Source organism: Anneissia japonica, unplaced genomic scaffold (assembly GCF_011630105.1).
Source record: "Anneissia japonica isolate Jap-2015-1 unplaced genomic scaffold, ASM1163010v1 scaffold288039_len1115542_cov189, whole genome shotgun sequence".
In the NCBI taxonomy this organism is placed as follows: Eukaryota; Metazoa; Echinodermata; class Crinoidea; order Comatulida; family Comatulidae; genus Anneissia; species Anneissia japonica.
This window is the reverse complement of record NW_022726160.1, coordinates 560,219-572,619: the sequence shown is the minus strand read 5'-3', so window position 1 is coordinate 572,619 and position 12,401 is coordinate 560,219. Positions and strand designations below refer to the sequence as shown.

General features: G+C 36.1%; 2 protein-coding genes across 3 annotated transcripts in view; one reads left to right on the top strand and one right to left on the bottom strand.

The window, feature by feature from the left end:
* LOC117113021 (probable RNA-binding protein 19) overlaps positions 1-1,742 on the top strand; it is a 24,906-nt gene extending 23,164 nt beyond the window's left edge. The window contains exon 26 of the mRNA XM_033256235.1: positions 962-1,742. Within this exon, the coding sequence (XP_033112126.1) occupies positions 962-1,017 (56 nt within the window). The 3' untranslated portion in view covers positions 1,018-1,742. The remainder of the gene's footprint in view (positions 1-961) is intronic.
* The window catches only part of LOC117113022 (refilin-A-like), a 13,568-nt gene continuing 1,328 nt past the window's right edge, over positions 162-12,401 (bottom strand). Inside the window, exons 1-2 of one of the 2 annotated variants that reach the window (XM_033256238.1) lie at positions 6,674-6,926; positions 162-2,672 (exon numbers count right to left, since the gene is read on the bottom strand). In XM_033256238.1, coding sequence (XP_033112129.1) covers positions 2,223-2,672; positions 6,674-6,694 — 471 coding nt within the window. In that variant the 5' untranslated portion in view covers positions 6,695-6,926 and the 3' untranslated portion in view covers positions 162-2,222. Of the gene's footprint in view, positions 2,673-6,673; positions 6,927-12,401 lie in introns of those variants that run through there. The other variant, XM_033256236.1, reaches the window with a different exon arrangement.

The following is a 12,401-nucleotide window of genomic DNA, read 5'->3' as shown; positions in this document are numbered from 1 at the left end:
TGAAACTGGGTGAGTGGGAAACACTGACATTAGTCACAGTGATTAAGTTCGCTTTAGTGTTTCCATCCAGCTCACCCAGTTGATTTTATGTGTTTTGTCTGTTTTAATTGGAAATAAAAGAATAAGAATAAGTGATAAATGCTCAACACAAAAACTGGACATGGTTTATTATATATTTATTGATAAATAACCATAGAAAGACAAATTGTACAACAGAGTTTTTATAATTGAAGTAAACAATTTGATACTTAATTTAAACTACGATATGGCTAAGAAAATGACTGAGGTAAAAATAATTTACAACAAAATAATATATTTATGATATGTACTGATATCTGTTCTGTTTATAAATAGTAGGTTATACAGTTAACAAATATTGACTGCTGTGAAGAAAATGGTTCAGTCAAACTATAACCCCAAGGTGCTTTCAAGGGTCAAAGGACAAAGTACAGTCCAGTAGTCTCTAAGTCATTGCGGGGATCTAGTTACAGTATAACCATTACCTAAAAAAAAAAAGCAGTCAATATTTGTTTGATGTACCACATACATAGACTCAAAAAGCATGTTTTCATATACGACTATGAATATATTTTTTTCCAGACTGCAACATCTCGCTCCGCTTACTGGTGGCACTGTATAACAAAACTCAAATATGAGCTAATTTGTAACTTATGCTTTGCATCAGTGTATGCTATGCTTTGTCCAAAAACTAATTGTTTTGGCACATTTTTTATACACCATTTTCGCCAAATTTGAAATGAAATTTTCCGATAACCTGGAAAAGTTGCAATAACCCAGCGAAAAGTTGCGAGACATTTGTGGCGCTGTTTCAAAATACTGTAGACCTGTTAAAGTGGTGTATATCATTTGTGATACAAAAAGTTTTAATAAATCAGGTGCGTAGGATCTATGTATGTGGTGGATAGTTAATATTTATTTATTTATTTACTACTGTCTTCAGGGGGACCAAAGAAGAAATTATCGAGGAAGACCCTGTTAGATGAGCTTGATGGCTAAGAAATACAAGAAATTTAATCCTCTTTGATGTTATTACACCGGTCATCTGTCTGGAGTGATATTGAAACCAGTTGATTATGTTGCAATCATCTTGGATGATAGACAGCTAGGTAACGTCACATGCCACAATGGTCTGCGGCTGTATTAGAACCACCTAATGATGTTAGGCACCACGGCAACAGTTCAAAATGGTCTGGGAACAACTTGATGGCACTACATAACAACAGTGCAGATCATGGTCAGGAATAGACCATGTCTGCATATAAAGAGCTACATTAGTGATCACTTTTGGAAAAAACATGGAAGTATATCAAATAAATCATTTAACAAGTTCTTTTGAACAGTTTTATAAAATGCATGATAATCTTAACCAAACGATTTTAAAATATCATTTCACATTGGTCCTTCAAATCTTCCATAGTACAGTATGTTTCGGAACTTGGCATGGCACTGCAAAACAAGAGTGCAGGTCATGGTCTGCGACAGTGTGGGACTGCTGATGTCTGCATCTATGCTCAATGATCACTTTTGGAAGTAGTATGGAAGTAATGTCCAATAATCATTTAACAACAAGTTCTTTTGAGCAGTTTTATAAAAATGCATGATAATCATTACTAAACGATTTTAAAAAGTCATTTTACATTGGTCCTTCAACTCTCAATATTTCAGATATTTTATCTTGCATATTCTTTGCAATAAATTTCACAAGAGAAATTTTACAAATGTTTTTTTTTCTTTTCCTGGTTTTCTTGATTCAGTATTTGATTGCAGAATTCCAAAGAAAAATTGGTCCAAGCTAAATATTTTCATGTGAATATGAATAAGTATTGTCAGTTGAAATTTCCATTTTCTTGTTTAAATTACTCCAGCCAGAATATACTATGAGAACAATAATAATAATAATGATAATACTTTCCAGATCATAAATATTGATCAGCCAGGCTACAGAGTTCGAGACAAGCAGTACATTGTCTGCTAAAGCATCTCATAGCCCAGAAGCATTCAATATATGACGTCACTATTTCATCGATAAAAATTGCGTTATTGTAATAATTTGTATGCGTAGCTATTTTAAGAACATTGTTTATACAGTCATCTCGTCACGCATGATTAAGCGATATGCAGTGTTGAGTTTACATTTTACATTCCATGAACATCGTTTTTCCGCCATAAAAACCATTCCCATGGGTAACAAGATACAATTCTTAAGAAACGTGTATAAGCTTCACAGATATAAAGTCTCTAGTCTCCATCTGTACAGAACACTTGTACCATTTTATCGTCTGCGCATCGTGATGTTTCACAGAACTTAAATATGTCTTTTGCGCCCATTTTGGGAACGCATATACTGTCGATGTATAGTGTTTAGGTTGCAGTCCTGGGATAAATTGTATGGAAGTTATATAGCGCCTTCTGGTACTTTCGGGATAAATAAAAGAGGTTGTGTTGTAATATTTTTGTCGAATTCCCGGCCGAATCTCTACCTCTTCTTTAAATCGCTGCTCGCCCACGATGTTCAACCGACAGCCGTGCGTATATTGTTCATACGCAGGCCTTGGTATTATAGTAGTTGTCTCGCCGTATTCTACTGGAATCATATCGTTCTGAGGGTTATCTTCAAGCTCTGAAGGATCAATATCGAATTCGCAGACCTCCTGTAAAAATACAAAAAATAACAAAAGATTAGATGGTGCATTAATCCCATACAAAAATAAACCCACCCTCGAAAAACCTTCAACAAGAGACCCTTTTGCGACGTCTTTTTAAACAATTTTACTTTTCCGCTTGATTGTATTTAATTTCATGTCATGGTGCTGTATTTAACCACGCCCTCAAGTTCAATTTTACAATGACCGACCATCAATCATCCAACTTCAAGAAATTTAAATATTGATTCAGAACAAACGTACTGTGCTACGTGGGCCTTTCGTAAGGCTCTGTGGACGATAATAGTTACGATACATTTCTTGTTGACATCTTTAACAAAAGTAAACCATCGAGTAAGTGCAAATAGTGTTTTTCTCAATACAATCTCCTTTATCAATACAACAATAAACCAGAAATAGTCAAAAAAAAAAAAAAAAAAAAAAAAAAAAACCAAAAATAGAAAAAAAAAAAAAAAAAAAAAAAAAACGATCAATGTTGTAAAAAAAATACACATTGTACATGAAGACATTAACCTAGTTTTATCTATTCTGTAATATGATAATGTCGCTAAATGAGTCGCGTTACAGGGTAAAGCTTAGAATTTATGGCAACGGATCATTGATTTACGACGCAGATAGGCAATTTATTATGCAATACAATTTTCCATTACAGCAACTGATGAGAATTATTTAATTATTATAAGTTGAAAACAGCGATCGCATTGCATCATGATTAATTTTTTTATTAATAGGTTTATTCAATATGCATCTGTTGAAAAATATCAATAAAACCTGATGCTGGGAAAACAGATCATGGAGATAGAAAGGATGTGATGTTGATAATGATTCACTGATTCCGATCGACAAGATGTTAAGAACAGCCAACAAGGCTAGGAGGAAGAGTCGCTTCATAGAGTTGAATAAAAATTATCTTTTTTGTTGAACTAAAGGCCCAGTCGTATATTATAGGGGTCTCAAAAACCCTTACTTTTCTAGGTGTTCTTTTCCCTATGTTAACAAACAATACAGTACGTTCATTTCTCTATAGGCCTATTGTCGTTTTATTATTCATCTTTTAGTAACTTGCATTCTGGTTGGCCGCACCTTTGCGCATGATATCGGAACTCGTAGTCAGAGACGGTTTTCTTTCACATAACTCGATCAGTTGGAGATAAAATATATTGGCCTACTTTAATATCATCTGATGATGGATTAGCGTGGTGATAAACTCTGAGAGTTTGTATCTGCTACAAATAAATTAAACTCTTTCTACCTCACCTTCCTAGCCTCGAGTTTTTTTGTTTTTTTTTGTTTTTGTTTTTTTTAAAGCAATTGTATTGCAACAACTGGCATCGTCGAGTATCATCTCAACATACCTGTACCTAAACCGTCTATCTCCGATTTCCGTGATCCATAACGTTTTATTATTAATGAACAGCGAGCTTCTAGATTTGGTATTTCTGTATTAATTAAATATGTATTATAGAACTACGTTCGTTCTGCAGGCCTAAAACATGTTGGCATTTCCGGCTTAACATACTATTACACAATGATAATTTTATACACGCTAAAATGAAAGTAAACTACCGTATTACCGTTAGTTTCTGTCCCGCCCAATGTCTTCACGACGTCACAGATCGCGATCGGTTCTTTGGTGATAGCGTGCCTATGTTTTCTATATTACAAGTAATTTTCTTACCTGAAACAGTAGGTTTCATTCGCACTTAAAATGATAATAGATTAAACTGTCCGCTGTAATTCTGTAAAAACACTATTGTATACTGTTGTGTGTTGTGTCCGTACTGCAGTCAATGAACCAGTTAGCTTTCAAATAACGCTTCCTTATACTAGGTACTCGTTAATGAATACAATACATCACGCATCACTGATTTCATTTATTCATTTATTATATTGTAGCATAGATTTGTATAAACCGCCTTTGCTGTACCGTATTTATTATTTAAATAATTAATAGTTTTGAAAGACCTTTGACAAATGTTGGCAAAAAAACTCGAGTACAGTATACTGAGGACTCAAACAATAAAGAAAGAGGCGCTATATAAATAATATAATAATAATAGTTTCGGGGGTGGGGGGTTCGGAAAGATAGTATAATTGAGGTGAAGCGACATCGGACTCAAATAAATTATTTCCTCATTTGTAGCCCAAAAAAACTTTTGATAACCAACCATCGAAAAGTGTCTGGAAGCTCGATCCTATTACCAAATAAGTACACATTAATATATGATGGGTCCTACTGCTGATTTTATTTCGATTGGTTTTTAAGCGATTCCAGAAAAATAACATTTTATCCAATTGAAATCTCTGGAGTGAGTGAGTCACACGGACCGGCTATGAGATTTTAATAAACTCGCTTGCATTCCTCGCTAAACCTAGAATTAACTTTTGAAACCTAAAGTGTCACTTAAGATCTGTTCATCGTCAACTAGATCCATTGAATTCTTTTCTCAACCCGGACAACCGTCATGAACAAAAAGGGAACTGAAACCATTAATTTCATTCACATCGTTTATTGTCCTGTGTAGGCCTACATTGCATTGAATAGGCCTAAACCGAGGCGGTCATACTGTAATACGATTTAAGTGGTGGAATCATAGGATGAAGAACAGGGCCCCTGTCGGTGAACCTGGTACTCTCCGTCGGGGGAAACCAATCATTTCGTCATGAAACACTGCTTTGAAAACCATATTGACATTCCGAGGCCATTTTTGGGCTACTTCACTGTGTTTATTCACTAAATTTAGCGAGTCGAATGGCCGAGCGGTTAAGGCAGGGGCACCGCAACTAAAAGCGGCGACGCTGGTTCGAACGGCACGCACGCCTATGGTTCTTGAGGCGGCCCCTGTTGTGGACAGCAGACGAGATCTCTGACCGGTTTCCGGGCAGCTCAGACACGTATTATGTATGGGACTTTTCATGAAAATAATAGCGCTGTAAATGATACAATTAATATACTGTAGTATGTAATCATGTGTAAAATTTGCTCATATTCGGCCCGATGATGGTGGGGTTAAGGTGGACGTTTCATTCACCCTATGTCTGAGCCGGCGTCACCACATGGCTGTCGATTAAAAATCATAAATAGGCTATGTTTTAATTTAGACCTACCTATTCCAAAAGTAGATAAATAGCCCTATAGATACTAGTTAGTTGTAAGCTACACACTATTGACCTTACTGGAAACTATTATTAACGCATTCAACGCAATAAAATCGATGAGCACCGCTATTTATCACGAACATGTGGCAGTGTTTTACGACTGACCAATTCTGTGATAACGGACGTGCCAAACGCGCGAAGCCGAAGGACAAATCGTAGGAATTTCCATTATTATAAAATGTCTTGGCATTGTCATATATTTTGTTCACTAATATTAGTCCAATATTTTATTGGCCGTAATCGAATTTTCATAAACATAATTTGAATGGGCCTACACAACAAATTCGATACGCCAGATCGATAAGTGTTGTTGGGTGGTAGAAGACGACGCTCATTTTCAACAATTAGAATAGGCTGGGACCCGTCGTCTTTTTTGTAGTCTGGTGCAATTTATCGATACCTAAATCCTAGGTTGAACCATGGAGGATTTATCGTTTACGTATCAACACATGGCCATGAAAAACGATCGATCACGATTATCAGCGAGAAAATTCCTCTATTTTGGGATGAACAACAATTAGGTTTAATAAATCGAAAAGCTTTCGTTTACAGTAAAATGCCGGTATCCACACACTATGCATACATACACTATGAGACCTATAGGCCTACATCATCTATAAATCACAAGCCTCAGTGGTATATAGAGGTAGGCCCTATATTTCAACTAAAATCATTTGCCTCTGGTACATCTAATCTATAATACGGTAACGCTGTATATACATATATGTATATGTATATACATTATATATATATATATATATATATATATATACATATTTACATACATACATACACTACTGAAAAACAACAACCTGTCATGTCATCCTTACCCCGTTTATCAATCCATTCATTATTCTGAATCCACTGTCTTCCTCTCTTTTGTTTCCGACTTATACTATACTTACTTGGTCTGTTGCAGGATTCGTGTGGTGTACGACCCTGTCAGATTACGCGAACTCTATGCAGACGCAAGCTGTCGCTAGTTAAACTGCACCCTTTTCAAGACCAAATACCCAATCCTCGCTGATTTTACGTTTATGGACGTACACAAACGCACAATCCGGTGTCATAATAGTTCGCTACAAAAAATATTCGCGACAGAAAAAAAAAGCTCTACAAATTGAAGGCGTTTTAATTAAAATCGTTGGTTAATTAGGTATCTTATTGTAATTTTATTGAAATGCATTTTATTACAGGTTTCATTAATTACATTATGATTTTAATCACTATCCACTTGGCTATGCTCCAATAAACTCGGTCGAACGCCCTCTACATTGAATATCCTAAATGTAAAGTATTGGTTTTTATATTTTAGTTAATTTTTTTTTCTGTCACTGATTAACATATTTAATACATTAAATATATAGATTGAATTGGATATCATTAAGCAATGATAACAAAATCGTGAGAAAAAAATTTTTAACCGTGAAAATTAAATTCTTTCTGCGAAAGACGATCATACTTTTTTAAGTGTCGCATACCTTACTATAGATAACAAATTAATCCTTCAGTTAGGAGTTAAAGGAATCGTTGGTCTATCGCCACTCCTCGTAAACGTCATTCTTGACCCTCTTAAATCCTACTGCTTGCTAGACAACTGTCACCATGACAACGTTTTGATTGATATTAAATACCTGAGCGTCGTTCCTAAAATTAGCCTGCGGAGGCTTGAATGTATTTCCAACAGCCTGTCGCCGCTGATGACACTGGTGAAACCTGCCAGTTCTTCCTTTGTACACTTGAGTTCCTTGGGAGAAATACGGATGAGGCGCTAAGCCGTTGGGCCTCTTTGCATAGTACCACAAAAACATGGACCAAAAATATCCCAGTAAAGTATTTTTCTCCCGGTGGACGGACCATTGTAGCATTCCCCCCGCACTCTGCAGGCACAGTAGGTCCTTAAGTCCTGTACTGAATTTCCTTATTGCCATATTTATATATTCATTAAATTTCCCCCACGTATTCACTTTTTTTTCGATTTCTTATACCCGCTTCTGGTTGCTTCAGCTGTAGTGAAAGAACCGTGAAGTATAATCTCGAATAATACAAATAAATATTCTAACTTCGTCCTGAACAGACAACGTAAATTTCTAATGTAGCGCCCCCACGTGCTTTCACACTTTTATTTTTAGGATTCAAGGGAAATGATTGTTACGGTAATTATGCACTGCATTACAATTTTCCAACATGGTTGGCATTTATTCGGCACCGAAAATCAAGCTCCGTACACGAATTTTCACTTTTTACATTCTTTTTGATTACTTCGTACATCGATTTAACAAATACAGCACGCCATCTCGTCAAGAGATCGAATTCGACAAAATAAATAATATCCTCATTATTATCAACACCATTATCATCATCATCGTTGTCTTTGTTGTTACGATTACATTTTTCATTATTACAGTATTATGGTTATTATCAATCATAATTTAATCATTACTATCATCTTAAATAGAAATTAACAAAGGTTAATTAGCTATATGAAATACGTTTGTTTAGTCAGTATTTTACAAACCTAAATAATACTACATCCCTATGTGAGGTCTGTGATCAGATATTCAGGCCCAAAAATAATAGGTTTACAGTCCTTCCACTTTGGTACAGACAAGGAAAAACCTGTTCAGGCCTAGCTAGGCCTATATAGAACTCAGACCAAATTATGACTTATAATTGAGAAAAGTAAACGCAATTTAGATATAGACCTATAAGAACCCATCCTTATACATGTGAAGGTTTTGTCATTTATGTTGACACTGTGGATAACATTGTCCCATACAAAATACCAAAAGAAATCATCAATCATTTTTTAAATTAGCTTGCTCAGTTTGAAATAAAAATTTGCACAAAATTTTACAGCGACAAAATGATAGAAACACTGCCAGTCACTGGAAGTACTTTACTATTTTTTATTATTATTTTCCATTTTAAAAATCAGGGTACACATTTTTTAATTCAATAATTTCTATGCTCAAGTTAATAATTTGTATGTTACTGCATTGTGAGTATGTTAATTTCAAATTTTTTTTTTAAATGAATTTTTGTCATTTTCAGGTTAGGCCTACATTGTTCAAACCATATTGCAGACGAACGTTGTGTAGCCAATAGCCAAGAATTTAACGGAGCATGTAACTGTACAAGTCCAGTCCCATTAATATAACAAAAGCACACGTCCGCACAAAGTTAATTGAGATGTTAAATTTATCATTATTTCATATGCTTAGCCTAATCTGTTTAAATCTTTTTAATCATAAGTATCAATTGATTAGGCTTATTCAAGGGTGACCTCTCCATGACCTACGGTAGATCGGGATGTATTAGTATTATCAGGGAACAGTGAAATTACAATTTCACTGTATAATTAATTAATATTTTTAATACCTCTCCATTTCAGACCTATTATTACATTTTGTTCAAAAGCCGCCGAGACGATCGCTGATGTTAACCTTGACCCATAGGTACGAACTAAAAATAACTTACTAAAAGGTCAGACAAAATGTCTTGCTTTGTCAGGGAAACATAAAAAAACAATAAAATACTGTGTACTGTTTTTACGCCGGTGGGTTCCGTTTTAACAACAATCATGATAAAGAGGCGTTGCAAGATTTATCTCATTTACACTGTGGCGTGTCTATCGGTGGCGGGACGGTGCACTCCCCCCCCCCCCCCCCCCCCCCCCCCATCACTAAAACAGTTGGCTCCCCAGTTTTCTCCCACCCAGCAACAAAAAAAAAACACGCTAAAGTAGATAAAAATCACATCATATCACCTTATTTTGCGAGCTAGCATCCCTTAGTTAATAATCGATTCCTCACTCCACCTCCCACCCCAACCCCCGCCATTTAAAGACGCCTAGATACATTAAGCTCTTTTCGAGAATTATAGATGAAATATCAGAATGTTTAAAACATGATTTGCCTAATCTTACAGGATAAAAAGGAGGATCTAAAGTCGAATCTTGTGGGATTCTACATTTAATGTCTCTTGTGCATCAATGAGTAAACTTGATATAAATTGCTTTCAAACCACTTAAGTGCAACTCATCGGATGCCAAAATGCTTTAATGATTGTTCATAAATAATTGACGCAGTGACTAATGGCAGTGACAGGGTTTCCCCGACGGGGTGACTGATTGGGGGGGGGGGGGCGGGGCCATTGTTGATGATGATAATGATGATGATGACGATGGTGGCGACTATGTCGATAATGACATTTATGATTCGACGAATGTGATGATGCTTCTACTGGTTGTGATGATGACGAATATGATGTTGCTACTGTTGTTGACGATGGTGTGATAACGACGATGATACTGTTATGGTGAGTGATGATGATCCGAATTGCGATGATGGTTATGGTGCTGATGTCCGTGTGAAGATGACGTTGATGATCATGCTGATGGCTGTGTAATGACGACGATGATAATAATGACTAAGACGATGCTACTGAAGATTGTGGTGCAGGAATGGTGAAGACGATATAATGATAACGATCTGATGACGGCGGCGGCGACGATGATGATGGTGAGGCCAAAAAACGTTGTTTTGCCCAGTTCGGATCTATCGGTGATTCTTTTAGTCCACCGGGCTTGGGCAACGCAACATTTATATTATCAACATAAACTGCAGTAACCTATACTATTTATATCGCATATTACGATCGCAGGCCATGTTGACATAAAACGCTTTCATTTGCTAGAGTTATCATCATTATCCTTGCAACAATAAATGTCAAAATTGCTCCGAATGCCAAATACAGTAATGGCAAATGCCAATGCCTCATTTCCTCACGGCGATTGCAATCAGTATCATAATTAGGCTGATTAGGCTTAGAAAAAGTTGTTGTAAATTTTTAAATAAATGTAAATGCCAACCGCCTACAATACCGATGTGAATACAGCTTGTTTCGAATAAACTAGAATAATGAATAGAAATTAACAGCAATTGCGTGAATGAATAACAAAACAATTTGTCTTGCTGGCTTGGCTAAAAATTATAAATAATCTGTCCAGTCCCGTTACTAAAAATGCTATATTTAGGTGTTCTGACAACACCGTCCTCTCCTCTAAATACGGTAGATGTAATACGCCTATGGTGCTGATTTTATGCATGTAAACTCTACACGACGTCCATCATAGCGTAGACGTTTCTATTATCAAATCCCGTACACGCCAATTTGTATAATTATTTGCGTAAACTAATAACAAGTACACTCTAACAAGTACAAATCCGTAATGCTGTTCGTATGTAAAGGTCATATTTGATTATAAGTGCTAATAATCCCTAAACATATGGAAAATATATAATGATATCGAAATATCAACGAATACGTTTAGCAAGCATGATCATCAGTAGCCTACTCTATTATCAATGGCGACTGAGTTGATATCACTCTTTCTGTTTGGGTTGTGCTTCAAGCTTGTTCTTTTCCAATACCAGGGTCTATGTTTCAAATGCTGTAATTATCTCATGAATAAAACCCACTCTGTTTCCTTTAAGCTTCTGTCTCACAACAAATATAGGGGCCTATGCGCATTCCTGCTTATAATAATACCTACTGGCTGGCAGCAATTTATTTATCATGCCCAGTCGCTGACGTGCACGAGTGTATGCGTGCGTTCCGTGAGAGAGTTATGGTACGTAACGTGTGCTTCACATTATGCCTTGTAACACACATGGGTTATCCCATAACCAATGAGTTTACGTACACGTTTACGCAGTCATTTTCAAGTCCAAGGTGCGGGACTTAGCGGAAAGGTCTATACGATAAAGATTGATATTAATCCTATTTATGATTATTAATTTAAGATTATGTATTGATGCTCTTATTAAAATATGACCAAACTAGCCCCATACACAGCACGGTTTTGAAAAATTAGCATTAGCCTAATCTAATGCATCAGTGTGTGGCATCAGTGTGGACTGATGAATAAATCCTTACATAATTTATCGTCTGCCACTACATAGGGGCCTATAGGCCTATAGCTATTAGTTTCCTATTGAGCCGTGATGTAACAGCTGGATCATTCGTCCCATGTGTGTCGTTAGCTTGATCCTCTTTTCCTCTTTATTATTCTACTTTAATATTTTATTCAAAAAATGGTGGCCATTGTTCAGCCGCGTAAACACTCGCGACTAGGCCTGTCACGAGGATTCATCAGGATGGTCATTTATAAGTTAAAGAGAAAATTAGTGAAGATTTCCTACTCATGTTATTTACATCAACTTCAGTGCGGTTTCAGTTTTGATATGATTCAAGGACTTTATTAATCTATAGCACTGTACATTTGCACTTTATCCAATATAGCGACAGAGATAAGGGATCACTTCCTATAGAAATCGATATAATCTTATCACGAAGAAACACACAACATAGGCTACCCGCTTTGTTTGTCTAGAACTCTAGATCGTACTGTACGTTCCATAAATTGCCAAACAGAGTAAATCACGACAACAACATACAAAAGTGCTTTCCCTTTTCAATGCCTATACTTATCAAGGTTCCATGCCTATCATTCATCCTATCATAGGCCTCTGGGGCGGATGCAAGGGGATGCAA